The sequence below is a fragment of the Apis dorsata genome, unplaced genomic scaffold, assembly GCF_000469605.1.
Source record: "Apis dorsata unplaced genomic scaffold, Apis dorsata 1.3 scaffold_89, whole genome shotgun sequence".
Classification (NCBI taxonomy): Eukaryota; Metazoa; Arthropoda; class Insecta; order Hymenoptera; family Apidae; genus Apis; species Apis dorsata.
In genome coordinates, this window is record NW_006263387.1 from 420,937 (window position 1) to 437,379 (window position 16,443).

General features: G+C 26.5%; 2 protein-coding genes across 8 annotated transcripts in view; one reads left to right on the forward strand and one right to left on the reverse strand.

Annotated features, from left to right (window-relative positions):
• Nucleotides 1-1,527: 1,527 nt before the first annotated feature.
• LOC102677148 (rab GTPase-activating protein 1-like) lies at nucleotides 1,528-9,984 on the reverse strand. 4 transcript variants are annotated; one of them, XM_006611556.2, is made up of 18 exons: nucleotides 9,568-9,984; nucleotides 8,720-8,898; nucleotides 8,450-8,621; nucleotides 8,178-8,376; nucleotides 7,888-8,071; nucleotides 7,443-7,808; nucleotides 7,083-7,358; nucleotides 6,826-6,994; nucleotides 6,506-6,747; nucleotides 6,217-6,405; nucleotides 5,980-6,105; nucleotides 5,720-5,905; nucleotides 5,452-5,626; nucleotides 3,009-3,199; nucleotides 2,872-2,931; nucleotides 2,597-2,788; nucleotides 2,279-2,516; nucleotides 1,528-2,183 (listed from the first exon to the last, which is right to left on the reverse strand). In XM_006611556.2, exons 1-17 carry the CDS (start codon nucleotides 9,575-9,577, stop codon nucleotides 2,283-2,285), a joined length of 3,150 nt encoding a protein of 1,049 aa, XP_006611619.1. In that variant the 5' UTR covers nucleotides 9,578-9,984; the 3' UTR covers nucleotides 1,528-2,183; nucleotides 2,279-2,282. The 4 variants fall into 4 exon arrangements, with proteins under 4 accessions (XP_006611619.1, XP_031364405.1, XP_006611621.1 ...); XM_031508545.1 differs by having other exon boundaries at nucleotides 1,528-2,186; XM_006611558.2 differs by having other exon boundaries at nucleotides 9,710-9,972.
• Nucleotides 9,985-10,833: 849 nt separating this feature from the next.
• Nucleotides 10,834-16,443, forward strand: part of LOC102678437 (protein FAM102B) — a 71,746-nt gene continuing 66,136 nt past the window's right edge. For 2 of the 4 annotated variants that reach the window (XM_006611564.2, XM_006611570.2), the window contains exons 1-3: nucleotides 10,836-11,037; nucleotides 15,012-15,559; nucleotides 15,650-15,799. In XM_006611564.2, the coding sequence (XP_006611627.1) occupies nucleotides 15,465-15,559; nucleotides 15,650-15,799 (245 nt within the window). In that variant the 5' untranslated portion in view covers nucleotides 10,836-11,037; nucleotides 15,012-15,464. Of the gene's footprint in view, nucleotides 11,038-15,011; nucleotides 15,800-16,443 lie in introns of all 4 variants that reach the window. The other 2 variants (XM_006611566.2, XM_006611565.2) reach the window with 2 other exon arrangements.

The window sequence follows — 16,443 nt, forward strand, 5'->3', positions numbered from 1 at the left end:
AGTTTTTCTTATTCTACTATTTTCTTTATAAGATGCTCGTGTTTTCATCCCATATTAAAGAGTTAATATTCTTTAAATATAATATAGTAATTCTTTAAATATAAATATAATATAGTATTTCAGTATTAATATATCTATATGTAATTATATTAATAAGATTTGCTTATTACTATTTGAAATATTAAGAATATCGAATTTAAAAAAGATATATATTTTCTTACAATTTTCAAGACTTTCTCGTCATATCGTTTAAATACGTAAATAGAATTTGTGATGCGCTATTTTATCTATGTATGGTTTAGAAAAATTTATGACTATGTTATGTTTTTTTTCTATATGCATCTATATAATAAAATGCTTTGTTAATTTATAATGTTTTCTATTATATATTGAAATCTACCTAAGATTGAAATGGCATATCATTTCATTTCCATTTTGAATAAATAAAATATATTTTCTAAACAAATAGTTTATTTATATAATTATTTTTATCAATATATTAATTGTTTAATAATGACCATTATTTGGTATAAATTATTAATATCACAAAACACTTATGAAATAGACAGATGATATCTTTCTTTATTTCAGTAATAGTGGAATGACATTACAAGGTGTACTGTGATACATATGTAGTAACTTAAATTTTTACATGACTTGTTAGTAGGTTATCTATATTTATATATTTTTATATATATATATATATAGTTTTTGTGTGATATTTACAAAAAGTATATTTTTTATTTCATATAAGATGCAGGATTATTAGCTATTGTATGAATTTCTAATGATTATAAATTTTGCTTTGTATGTTTATTTTAATAACTTTATTTTAATAAAAATTAAATTAAATTAAATTATCATCAATTTAAAAAAAAAACAAGAAAAAATCGTTACCAATCTCTTGTAAACTTTACGATGCAAGATAATGGCACGATATTAATTACTGATAAAAATTCAGTAAAAAATACAAAATAAATTATAATCAATTCATCAAATAAATGGCACTAATTACAAAGCTAGATTTACAATTTAAATTATTCTTTCACAAACATTTTTAAATATTTATTATTCCATCTTATTGTAACATAAATTTTTATTAAACATCTGATTAAATCCTAACTTCAAGTAGTGCCTTAACATAATTTATGGCCTTAGGTCTAACATGTATAGACTTTGTAAAAAAAAAAAAAGCGCAAATAGTAAATAAATATATCTTTAAACGTCAACTTATATAATCAAACTATTTAAAAGAAAAGAAAGAAAATAACATAAATGAAAAATATTTTATATTGCAAAAATAAAATATATCTACTTTAACTGTTACGTTATGTTGTCCAACTATTAATATCATAAAAAATTTTGCAATATTATTTTGCATTTATCAATTGAAATGAATTATATATAAAAATTATGTTAAATATTTCTTTTCATCTATTTTACTCGTTGCGTTTTAAAGTTAATTGTGAAAGCGCATATGTTAATAGATGTCATAGATATTTTTTAATCAAGAACTCTTGATGTTCGGTTAAAATAAAATTTTAATAAAAAAACGCACATGTATGATTTTGGAATGTCACGATAATAAATACGTACAAAAAGTAAATGAAATTGCAGATATATTATCTGCTTCACATGATTCAACTTACTAAATGTAGAATTTCTGATTTCTACAGTCCGTTATATTTGTTAGTAGCCTGAGAGTGCTATTTATATACAGTAAATTCTATAGTATTTCTATTTTCCATATCTTAGACTAGTTTCATAGAAAACGTAGTGAACTTATCGCTAACATCTATTGTAAATTTTTTTTGCATCTCCAGGCATGCTTTATCACTTAATATAAGATTTTAATTTCATGTAAAATTCCTTATTAAGATATAGAAATTAAATTTCAAATAATGAAAATTTATAAACTAAGTTGAAAAATGAGTATACTAAAATAATTAACAAATATAACAAGAAATATCTCAAGATTAATATCAAAGATGTAGGATAAAGCTGCTCACGCTAAAAGCACGCGATTAATAGTACACGTGAAGAATCTGATGTAAAATATACTGAGTATGATAAACAGATCAAGTAGAATACTACATGTAATTATGGACGTACATTATGTATTCGAATTTGTATTTGAAATAGATCTTCTCCATGTAATATGAACTCTTCTTCCAAAACTTCGCCTACTTAAAAAAATTTTATTTTAATAAATGTCTAAAGTTATATTATAATTAATCTTCTCTCTTTTTTTTTCTATCGTCTCAATTCTAATACTTACTGAATCACACAATTTCTTTGAGATTATCTCGAGTCTCACGATTACGGGAATGTATCAAGTGATGCATTTCACCTCCAGGTGCACTGTCTCGTCTCAAATCTTTCATTAATGAAGGAGTTATTACTTCTCTTTTATTTGCCGCTTCTTTTATGCTTGATAATGTCTTACTAAGCCATGGCCAGCTATTTCTTGCTGCTTGAAGTTCGGAAGCAGTTGCATGTAACTGATGGGTTAAATCCTATAATACATATTAATTTCGTAGTTTCGTGAATTTAATTCTAAGAAATAACTAAAATTATAAACAATATGCTTATGTACTTGATTTCTACATTCCGCTTCGACATGAGCCAGTTTTGTTTGAGCCAATTCCAATTCTAATTCTCGTACTCTTTCTTGTACTCTATGTAACATAGGATCTATTCGATTCTCTAAAGGATGTGCAATATCTGCCAATATATTGGATGAATCCATTATGCAATTTTTACACTTTTCACATTTTGAAACTTTGGACTATAAATAAATTTCATTATAAAATGTTATTATAATATAATAAATGTCATAAAAATTTAATAAAAATAATATTTTTTACTTACTCGTAATTCACTAAGTGTCGTCTTTGCAGCATTATAATCATCTTCTAAACGTTGACAAATCTGAAATAAATATTGTATCCAAATAAACATTAATAAAATTAATTAAATTATATAATAAACATAATATATATATTTACCTGCTTATATTCGGCAATAATAATATTACTTCGTCGACTCTCCGCATCTGCTCTTGCTACTTCTCGTTGCAACATTTCTTTAACTTGAACCAATTCAGCTTCTAATCTCTGTTTTTCCTCTTCATTCCGCGCTACTGTACCTCGTAATTGTTCCACTTCATTACTATATTCATCGGCATTTTCTTGTGCTTCTGTATAATATAAATATAAAAGTATTATATTAAAATATACATGTTTCAAATTCTTTATAATAATTAAAATATAATAAAAGATAAAATACATTTTTTATATTTTATCATTAAAATATTTACATGATTTTATTAATTTTCTAAAATAGAGAAAAATATTTTTAATTGTTATTATATAAGAAACTTATAAATATGATCTTACTCTCTATCAATGCAATTATATTATGACTCATGATTCCAACAGTGAAATACTGAAACTAAATGATTTCAATGTAATTGGTCGACATATAATATTTTACAAAAGCACAGATATCATATCTTACAGATATCAATGTTCTACTATATTTTCTGTCCATATCACAACTAATTTTGAATTATTAACATAACTGTAAATGTTTCTTGCTTGCATATAGTTTATATTTAAATGTATAAATATAATATTTAAAACTTTAATATATATAAAATAAATTAACAAAAATAGCAGATGGAAAGATATAAAAATATTTTTAATACATCAAAAATAATTTAATTTTTTAGGATCTTAATATTATTTTATATAATATTATTTTATTAATCAAAGAATATAATTTATATCTGCTGTAATAATAATTAATTTCAATAATACATTTCTATATTTATTAATTCTTATAAGCCTTAACAACTTTGTATACAAACTCTTGTTAATGTTTTTTGAATATTATATTATAATATTGTAAAAAAATTAGATAAAAATTTTTTTAGAATATATAATCTCTTTTCAATTTTCTAGAAATTTTATTGAATTGTATTAAATGCAAAAAATTAAAAAATTATAAATTTATATTTTCACAATTATAATATATTTCATGCAATTTCGATTGAATCGACAAATAAAATTAAAAGTATAAGGAGCAGGGTGTACATAGGTGAATTGACAAAATTAAAAACGCTATTCTAAATGGACGATTTATTTCTGGTATGAAAAAATAAATAATCTTTTATAAAAATTCATACACAAGACAGTATACAAAGCAGTATGGCTGAATAAGCACGAAGAAATATTATTATAAACAACACGAAATTATAAAAGCTTTTAGATATTATAACATAAATAATTCAATGAAAAAATAAATACAATTTTTAGACAATATTATAGACAATATTTTTGTCTATAACAATTAATGCTAATAATTTGTGCTTCATTAAACATAATATAACAAAAAATATTTATCTTGCACTATAATATAATAGCTATAATATTTCAGCCAGTTCAATGAATTTGAAAAAATTAATTATAAAAGATAATGTTTTTATTAATATTGTTTATTTGAATAACATCAAATAATAAAGAAAGACAAAACATATTTATATATGTATATATATATATATATATATATATTTCATGATTCATCAACTGGTTGAAATTTCATTGTGCATAATTATCTTTTAATTCATGTTTTATCAGCACATGTACACAGCTTGCGACTCATTAAATTTGATAAATAATATGTTCAATGAATTATACAAAATTCAGTAAATTAATATGCAAAAATAAAAAAATCTATTTAAGAATACGAGAAATATTCGTTTATAAAAAAAAATCTTAAAATTCTCCATTAATCATTTCATTTTTTTTTTTTTAATATTGCTATATAATTCTTTTATATAGTATTTTGCTATATAATTCTTATCGTTCCGCACAATATTAAGAATTTTATAGCATTCATGATTTGTTCATTTTATATTTTTTCAAAAACTTGAGTTACATTGTATATATCAAATATTTTTATAAACATTTTATTCACTATTTATTGAGTTTTGTTAAAAAACTAAATGTACTATAAGTGGACATAGTTTATGCTTTGGTATAATAAGCATGAAATTATGTCATGCAAACATAAATATTATTTTATATAAAAAAAGAAATTAGTATGATATATAATGTGACATATATTTTTGTTCATTTAACAGCCAATAGAATGCTGCCATTTTTCTTAAAAGTTATGACTAGTAAAAACATATATTATTTTGATTTTTACTTATTTTATACTTCATTATAGTCAATGTAGTGCGTATTTAAATATTATTATAATAATTAATTTTTACACCTGAATTCTAAAATATGGCAACGAAGCCGAACATATAAAGCTTCGATATAACAAAAAGTTTTATGCAGACTGTACATGCGCACAAAACAATATTATATTTTACATCATTTTTAGATGTATCAATACGATTCAGTATTTATGTAATTTAAACATAAAATATGAAATTACCTTTTAATGTCATAAATTCCGCTTCATATTTCTTCAATTTCTTCAAAGTAACAGAACAAGCTAACTTCATAACATAACGCGATACTTCTTCGTTTCGACAACGTTTAGGCAAATGCACTCTAAAGTATTTTAATATACTTTCAAAATCTAATTGGAGTAATTCCTTTTTGCACAACTATATAAATATAAGTGAAAACATTAGTTATATGTTTTACAAATTTTATAGTATATTTTATTCTATAATATTTTATAAATTAAAAATATTTACCATTAATAATGCAAGAGCAACTTGGAATAATGTATCAAGTCCTTGTAAAAGAAATACATCCAAAATATGGAAAACAAGATATAATGGAAATCTAGCTGTGAACAGAGTTAAAAACCATTGTGCAGCGAACATATGTGTTTCTACACCGCGATCGCAAAAATGTTTATATAATTCTGGCAGCTGATCCTAAAAAATTAGTAATAATTGCAAGTAAGAAATATTATATAATCCCATTTAATTTAGTAACATGTATTACAAACCTCTATTAATCTATTAAGCTGATAAAATCTCATATGAAGATTATCAAATCTATCCTTATATAAATCTCTTAGACCATAATCATACATTAACTTAACCAGAACACAAAAAGCTTGTTCTTCCGGCATCTACAAAAAATACCTAATGTTTTTTTCTGTCATTACATACCATAATAAATTACTATCATACAAATAAATATATTTCTTATAAATATTAATCATTTTATGTCAACTACTTACGTGAAGCAATAAACTAGCAACTAAAAAACTGAGTCCTTGACAATATCCTACTTCTTCATCATACACTGCATATGCTTTACTTATTCTGTACAAAGAATCTTGTCCTAAACCACCTGTTTCTTTGAAAAAGTCATGGGCAGGAAATGTTCTATTAATATCTCTTAAAATAACACTCTCACAACTGCTTTCCTATGGATTGTATTAAATGCAATATAATACAATACAAATAATGCAATTTCCCATGGATACAATATGAAATACAATTTTTCACAATATTACTTTTACATACCTTAGTAATTAAAGTCCTATATCTATCCATCATTTCTTGTGAATTATCGCAATTACTTAAACGTTGCCAAACTTCACCGCGTAAAGCTTCAGGAATACCTTGTTTTGTAAGTTTTATAAGAAGTTTTGGACGCTGTTCATTTATTTGCCAACTGTCAAGTACTTCTGCCCAATTAGCTAATTCATCAGCAGAACAATCTTTTGATACTTCACCTGTACCACTTAACATTGGTTCATCACCATCTATTAATATAATATAAAGGCATAATCAATATATTTCTTATTTTTTTCTTTTAAATAAAATACAAATTTTTTTTAAACCTGAATCTATTTCTTCTTTGGGTGTAAGTGTGTCAATACTAGTTAAAGAAGGAGATCTTATCAGTGATGCTAAATTAAGAGCAAGATTTAATCTGTTTCTGTCTAATTCTCCTGAAGTTTCTATACTTTGTACTTCATAGTGAACTTCTGTTCCATCTCCGGATATTATCTAAAAATAATAGTATATATTTATAAAGTTTATACTGAGATGATTAAAAAATTAATTTAAAAAATCAATATTTTAAATAATATCGTACTTCTTTCGAATTAAGATAAAATTGTTGTACAAGATTTCGTTTATTAAAATACCAAAATCTTTCATTTTGTGGAAATACTTTAACTAATGTTTCTATTATAAATCTAACAGGTTCTCGAATACCACGTATTACTAAATCAACAGCAACTGTCATATAAATTTTTTCTTCTCTTGGAGTTTCAATATTAAGAGTTTCTAAGGCTGGATCTGCAGGATCCCAATGTCCAAATATGTTATAACATTGTTTGTCTTGAATTAATGGACCAGCATTGACTTGCTAAACAATAATTTAATTTTATTACTGGAAGAGTAAACATATAATTAAATTTTGAATATTTAATTTTTATATATTTAATTTTACCATTTCCAGTAAGCGCATATCACTATGTTTAACATTGCGACCAGGACTAACAAGAACTCCAAAACATCTTTCAACTTCAAGAGTAATTCCTCCTTCTTTGCTAGAAACTTGCTGAATACTTAAACACACTTGTTTAGCCACATTACTTCGAAGTTTGAAGCAATTTCTGTCCTTAGGAACTATACTGAAACCTCCTTTGCCATCTTCTTCTTTTATTTCCATTGTTACTTCGAAAATAAATACCCGAGAATTAGTCTTTTCAGTTCCAATATTAAAACCATTGAAATCACTTCCTGTTAAAGAACTAGTCATTGATCGTGGTATTCTATGAAAAGCTTTGGAAAAGCAAGCAGAAACTTGTCCTACCTGTAATGAATAATAAGATTAATATATTTTGACTTATTATTATGATCATATAATGTTATTTTATAAAGATTAAACGTACTGCTTCTGGTATGTCACATCGAAAAACATGGCACTGATAAATTGCAGATTCCAATGTATCTCCATGTGACCATGTAAAAGCAAAACACGCTGCACATGGACCAATACTTTCACCACGTGCATAAAACAAAATTCGTTGTACTTCATAATGTGCCATTGGTTGTTGAGTAGCAGCATCATATAATCTATTAGATGAATATAACATATGATATTTATATATATATAATATAAAATGAAATAATATAAAATAAAAAATTCAGTATAATTTTTTTTAATTATACTTATACTTACACAACAGAGCCTTGAGAACTACTAGGCACAGAAACAGATACTTTAATTCCCAAATTAAGAGATTGTTCTGCATTTAATATATTCATATTACGTTGTATTTCACATTCTGATTTTGGTGCATTTATTGTTGCTGATCCCAAATAAGTTACACCATTAAAAATAGTGCATTCTTGTTGAACATGAGCCAAGGAATTTATTTCTAAAATACAATAAATTATAGAAGATATATAAAATATTTTTTATACTTAACATATAGAAATAATAATTTGTACCTTCATCAATATAATCTTCTGGTTTCATGATATCTTGCTTTTCAGATGCAACCATACAAGAACTTACATCATAAAACTTACTTTGGCCTACTTTTTTAGATTTTGGTTGAGTTTGTGCACTGCTTACAATTTTATATTCATTACTTTCCATCTTTGAATCTTCTGTTAATACCTAGTTTTTATCAAACACTCAGATAATAATTAATATACGGTAAAAAAAAAACATAGATTAATATTTGTTATTCATAAATAATATAAATATATACAAACCTCACGAAGATTATTTTGTAGATCTTCGAAATTGCCGTTATTGGCAATTTTTAGCATTGGTTGTTCAATCAATGCTTGTTGATGTTTTCCATTACCTCTGTCATTTACAAATTCATATTCATCACTTGTTGCCACTGATTCCATTGATTTAACACTCATACTATCCTCCATAACTATGTCTATAACATAATACATAATATTATTATTTTTTCATGATGAAGAATAATATAAAGAATTAGGGTAATTTTTACTCAGTGTATTCTTATATTCTTGTATTTTTATATAAAAATTTGATATATATATATATATATATATATATACATATATATATAAATGATATATATGTATATATGTATGATATATGCATGTATATATTTTAAAATTTAATAGTTATATGAAGATTAAAAACAAAACACAAAAATATATGAATTTAATTGTGATCACAACTACATAATAAATTTAGAGATAAAACTAATTGCACATTTACTGTATATAGAAGATATACAATATGCATTCTATTTATAGAATGAAATGAAACAAGCAAAAGAATATATTTCTCACATATGATTGCACTTTATTCACTATCTTTCTCAAATGCATTTAATTCAATTTTTATTTTTTCTATAACTAGGGAATATCATTTCAATGATAAATTCAATGCAAACAATCGAAATGGGTAAAAAGAATTTATACTTGTAACAGAATTCTCTAATAATTAAGTGTCTATCTCAATTTATTAACACAATTCAATTGAATACAAACAAAATAATTCACTAAATCAAGATAGGAAAGCAAAACAAGCTTCGCGCATATAAAGTTCGATACGACATCATTAAAAGCACACTAACTCGAATTCATAATGTCGATTTGGCTGTCAAGTATTTCGGATCATCTGAATTGCATTCTTAAGCGGACTTATTCCTTGATTTTCGCTGGTGAACACTTTTATGTTTGCTTTTATTCGTACCCCTAGCAAAGAATAGGGATTACCCTCTCGATGGATCCAAAATTTGAAGAGACACCGGTGCCTCTTCTTGCGTTATTGTTGATTAAAACTATGGACACACCCCAATTCCACAATCCACGCATCGATGTATTACGTTTAAATAATTTTTCAATAGTATCGATGAACATTTACATGATTTCACTCGCGTCAGAAATAATTTCATTTGACAGAAAAGACAACCTTGGCGTCAGCCATTCGAGTACTAAGGCCCCGGAAGTCTGCTTTGTTACAATGAATTACGAGCAAATCATCTTAAAGCGCGCAACAACTTCGAACCAACTTTAGTTGCTTTCTGCTTATGTAGATTATTTTCTTAATTACATCTATTTTTTTATGTTATGTAATCATAAACAGAACATTTATATTTTTTATTGCATCAATAAATTTTTATGTATTTTGAAAAATTTTATACAAATATAAATCCGATATAAATATAAAATTTTTTATTATAATTATTTTATTTACGAGCATATTAAAATATAATAATAATAAAAATAATTTAATAATAGAAACAAGTATGCTCATAAAAATTATTAAACGTTATAAATCGCATAATTTATATAGTTTCTTTTTTTATATATAATTAAAATATTTTTAATTAAATATATAATTTCATCTTATTTAAATAAATAAATTAAATAAATATATAATATATAAAATTTAATATAATTGTATTCAAATATTTGTTATTATACGATTTGTCGTTATTATATATATATAATATTTTATTATTTAAATAATATAAAAGTTATAAATTTAAAGAATTTTTTCATATAAAAATAATGTTTTTAATATTAATTTCTAACATAATTAATATTATTAGTTTATAACATTGTATAATACTTAAATTTAGAAATCAAATAGTTTTCTTTCTAAATGTTTATTCTAATTGGAGAGAATATTATTCGTTATTATCGAAAAAACGGAAGTTATTCGTTGTTAGTGACAGAATAATGCAAAAGCGTACCGGAAATTCTTTTGGATATTTAGATATAACCAATCAGGAAAAGTATTTTGCTTATAGTGAATTAATCTTAGGACCAATAGAATATTCGCATGAATATAGTTTATATAGTTAACGATAGGTGGTGCTATAACACTGGTGAACAAACTGAAGTCAAGACGCGTCAGTTCACAGACGACCTCCGTTCCGTCGGATGTGAGGAAAATTTTTTGTCTGTAAAATTATCGGGTTCTCGTATTGAGACTCGTAATTTCGTGGTTTTTCGAGGAGTGAATTTGTAATCATGAAAAGTGTAAGAATGTGCGAAGTCGGCTAAAATCAATAAAAACAGGAATAAGTCGAAGACAAGTGAGTACAATTCAGAGCTAATGACTTTTTTTTTTTGCTTCTTTTCTGGAACGGGCGTCGCATATCATTGGTAATTTTGCGGTTTATCGTGCTTTCATTAATATCAGAATCTTTTTTGTTTCTGTATATTGTAGAATTGAATATATCCGTGAGAAAAATCTGTAAATTTATTAGGTCGTCATCGGCGAGATGAAAAGAGAGGTTATAAAGACAGAAACTGTTCTGCACCTGCCATCATGAGACGATTTCTGTGAAGTATCGAATTGTCTCTCGTTTCTTCTTTCAATAAAGTGTACATTAAGAGTATTTCAAAATTTGTGAATATATTGAAGAAATGTTGTGACAATATTCAGTAGATCACTTTAGTATAGTTGTTTGTATTGAAAAAATACGAACTATATACATTACAACGTTATGTTCTATCTTAGATATTATTTGACAGATGATGGAATACTTCTGAGTCTTATTACAAATTATGTATCGCCAAATTTAAAAATAGTAGTTAACTCTTGGTTTATTATAGTAATAGGCGAAAATAATATATCGTTTATTTATTTTCGTTTAATTTTATCTTTAGAAAAGCCAATGTTAATTCGAAAATATCATTTCGATTATTTATAGTGTTTCTAACCGTTTTTCATTTTAGACCTGAAAGTAGCCGAAATCATTTCCATACGATGTACACGATTATCGTTTGTTTCGCGCTTTTTTTCGCATACTCATTGCAAGGTTATTCGGGACAGAACACATTTGTCGAGTATTCTTAATCATGTGTGTACTTCTTATTATAAACGGAGTTTATTAGTGAGTCTCACGTGACAGACAATTTGTTTAAATAAATTAGTGGAAATACTAGTAACCGTGTTTTTAATGCTTTTAATTTTTAATGCATATGGAAAATCAGACAGGTAGGTCAAATAACGTGTGAATTAGATTTCGAGAAGATTCGTGAATTCTTTTTCGCTTTCGATAATTATATATTCATAATAGTAATAGCAATTGCATATGATTATGAAATTAAACGATTCAGTAATTCATAATATCTAGAATCATATTGCATTATCATAATTAGAAAGTATTCTACAGAATTTTATCTATTCGATAAAATATTTGCGGATAGATATCAATCAAATACTGAATTCATGCTAGATTCTTCAAGTATGAGATCTATTTTTTATAGTTTGTACTACAATACTTACAACAGAAAATCTAATTCTTTTTTTTTATATTTTATATTATCGGATAAATTTCGTTTTTTTCAATTTAATGATATAATGAATTAGAAGCGAATATTTTTATTATATTTTTTTATTTAGTAGAATTAGATTTAAATCACAATGAAAATTATTACGATAAACAAACAAGAATATAGATTTTTATGATTATTAGAGAATAATTTATAATCTAAGAAACATTAATTGTTCTTTTTTTTATCGATGACGTATCGATAAGTTAAAAATTATTTTTTATCTTTCATTAAACGACAATCAAGGTATTTCGCCACAGTTACGTGGAAGCCTATTTATTATAATGATAACAAGAAGGAACAAACAATCAAAGAAAGAAGATTCTAGAAGTTTGAGATTTCAAAACTACACGCAGTTTTTATCTTATCGTTCTAAATTAAAATCGCACCTTTTTTTTAAGTATATAAATAATTTATTTTAATATATTCATTTGCTACATATAAATTCTATATTTTCATTTTCAATCTGTTCAAGGTTGCTTGTTTCACGGAAATTTGATTTCGATAAATCGTATTAAACTTGCTTTTCACTCTTCATTAACGAACTATGAGTCTGCGTATAAAGTTTTATTCACTCATAGTTGTTATTGTTTCTCTCGAATCAATTATTACTTAGACAATTCAATGAGTTTCCATGTTCGTAAGTTTTTACAGCATATAACATTTCTTGAAAGCACTATTTTCAAAGTAATCATTTATCTTTGAATTATCTATACATATTTATCATAATAAATTATAGTTCAATTAATTATCTTTGCTTTGAGAAGCGCGTATCTAAGAAATTTATTGCTTTGATTTATAGATTGACAAATAATTAAAAGCTTTAAAGTTTAAAAATAATAAAAGTGACTGTAATTTTAATTTGAGAAGATTAGATTTTTACATTTTAAATTTATACTAACGTATCAAATGAATTTTTATAAAAAAAAAATTAAAATATAATTTGAATATAAAATAGAAATAAAATAAACAAAAATGTTCATTTTAAACAATAGTTCATTTTTTTAAGAATACAAATAGATTTAAAAATAAAATTCTCAAGAATTGCTTTCGATATTTTTGCTAAATTTTGATTTTTGCTAAATAAGCATCGATGATGAAAATTATTTTTCGATTGCTTTGATTCACTCTCGAAAGAATGTCCATCTGCAAAAATATATCCGAGAATAATTAAAAGATTCAAAATATAAACGATACAATTTCAATTATCACAATTTTATGAGTTTATTATTAAATATAATCAAGAGTAATTATTTTTTATATAATTTCTTTAATTTTGTATAGTTTTATCCTCAAATGTACGATAATGTCATAACGTTTTTATTTTTTTTATAATATAGCGCATACGTGTGCAATGTGTGCAGTGTGAATGGTCGGAACGATTGACGAAAGAGTCATCGAGGGCTGTTAATTATTCGTAGCAATGCAGGAGCTCGGTCTCTCGCCTCGAGCAACTGGAGGGCTGCGGTCACCTACTTCGCAGCTTGTAACTCGACTCCAGGAAGAGCGAGTTCATTTTCGCTTGCTCGCGTTCCCAGCCGCAATTAGCGTTTTCAAAACAATTGCCGTTGTGCAGAGCGATGTCTAACGTCCAACGTCGACGACTGGCCGTCCGTCGATTCTACTATAGGTTTCGAAGTCGCGTGAACGTGCCTATTGAAAATGTCGATAAAGGTTCAGTGACATTCGTTCGCGAACGTTCACCCGCGAACGCTACTATGTATTTGTTCGATGTTGCTTTTCGCTCCTGTTAGTTCGCTCTTTTACCGATAGGTCGTTTGTCGCCGATGTCGTTGGTAAATATGTCGCTTAGGTTATGATTAGATTGCGGATTTTTGTGCAAATATGTATTTTTCGTATTACGTGTGTTTTGCATATTTTGCACGCGAATGATTTATTGTATATCGAGCGAAATAAGTATCGATACGTATAATAAATAAATCTTTCGTAATAAGAAGATACAGTTGATTCAATATTTAAATATCGTGATAGAAAAGAACAGAAAAATAAAAAGAAAATGGTGTAATAGTTAATAATACTTTAGAAAATAGTGTAGTGTGACATTGAAGCAAATTTAATCATGTAATTTAAATATCAATTTATGACTTTGGAAAAATTGTTTTTATGTATATCATAGAACAAATTATGATAAGTAAATATACGTAATAAAATTATTTTACAAATGTAATTTAATAATTTAATATACTTTGTGAATATATATATATATTAAATAACTTGGAATATATTTTATATTTGCATAAAAATTCGCATTCTAATTATAACTTTTGTATACAACTTTTTTCCGATTAATATGCATGAATATTTAACATCATTTCAATATTAAATTTTCTTAAAAAATTGTCATAATTACAGCAAGGATTTCGTTATATAATTTTCATCAACATTCGAGGCGTTAAACGATAATATAACCTGAACTATACATAACGACTTTGAAAATCAGAATCGACATTAACCAAGCACGTGTCTATTCTCAAAGAATTCCAGAAGCAAACAACAGACCAGACTGTCCTTTTTTATAGTTCCGTCATAAAAGTTTCCAGATCCATGGGCTCTCGAATTATCCCCGTCAATATCGTTAAACGAACACGTGTTACGTATACGGGTGTAATAGTCGTGGGTGAAACGCGGCTACGATTCCTCCTAGTTTTTATTTATCAATAAGATACTCAATAATAACAATAAGATACTAATTTTGTTTAATTTGCAGTCTCGACGACGAGGATGGCGTGCACGAATAATTGCCGTTTCTGAGCGTCGGCATCGAATAAGGATCGAAGAAGGTCACGTCCGTGTGAGAAAGCGAGACAGAGTGAGCAGCAGGGATGTCGCTGAAGCTTCGAACAAGATCCGCCCAGCCGGCTTCAAGTGTTCAGCTTCGTCGCTCGAAATTGACCAAGCTTTAAAACGAATCTACGAATAAAAATATATTCCCTTATATATATATATATATATATTATATATAAAAGAAAAACGGATCGTTTGACGACACTACGATTTAATAAGAAAGAGAAGGGGAAAAACGGGAGAAAAAGAGGAGGAACGTGGAACTGCCTTTTTTTGTAGCAGAATAGAAAACGTTAAGAGATATTTTGGTAAAGAGTAAACGTAATTAGTGAAAATAGTAGTCGGCTAGTTGCTGTCTGCGAAAGAGCCACGTTAAATGATCGCATTTAGTGCACAATTTCCGCTTTGCTCGCGTGCCCCGTGTACCGTGTACCACGTTCTCCGCTCGAAGAAATCATCGAGGATTTTCAAGTAAGAAGCTGGAGAATCGCGGACGTTCTCCGGTCCCATTTTATCCACGAGTAAGCGAGTCGCGGTCAAAGTGAAGTGTCTTGGTCTTAGTGAGATGGCCTTCATGATGAAGAAGAAGAAGTACAAATTCTCAGTGGAGGTGGACCTCGAGGAGCTCACCGCGGTGCCATTTGTGAACGCAGTGCTGTTCGCCAAGCTCAGACTCCTCGACGGTGGATCCTTCGTCGATCATTCGACCAGGTATGTCGATTTTTCCCTTTATCTTAAATATATATATATATATATATATAAATAATTATGTTTTAAGATCGATACTCGAGAATATTTTTCGCCCTATTATTCCGTACGTAACTTTTTATTTCCAAGTTTTTCCAAAAAATATTCTCGAATATTTTCTGAAACTTTTAGAAAAATTTTATTCTCAAGTATATTTGCATCTTTATTTTTTTCGCATAAAATTATATTCTTTACGATCTTTTCTTTGAAAAGGGAAGAAAGTTTCGGAAATTCTGTTAACTCGTGTCAACTCAACTATCGCGTTAAAAAGAAAAAGTTTAGCGATAACAATCGTGATACGTTGATTTATTTATCATTTACATACTGTTCATAGACCCGCGAATACTATATTCGTGGGACATAATGTCATAACTGAGGAGAAGAACGATGTCTATATTTAGCGTGGCTCACACATTGAATTTTTTAATTCACCATATAATAACGATCGCGTGTCTATACAGGTTTACGGCTCGTTAAAATTACTTTTTCAACCAGACCCGTGGTGTAATTACTCTCCGGTTTATAAGAGACGCTTGTTTTACGCGAGAACGAAAGTTCTTCCAAAGTGTTTCGTGTGCGTTCTCGCTTTATTTTTTTTTTTTTTTTTT

Excerpts from the sequence above, each read along its gene's own strand:
- LOC102677148 (XM_006611556.2), bottom strand. Across the intron at positions 6,995-7,082 it reads TTTATCTTAATTCGAAAGAA|ATAATATCCGGAGATGGAAC; the intron begins GTACGATATTAT and ends TATTATTTTTAG. Across the intron at positions 2,789-2,871 it reads CGACACTTAGTGAATTACGA|TCCAAAGTTTCAAAATGTGA; the intron begins GTAAGTAAAAAA and ends ATTTATTTATAG.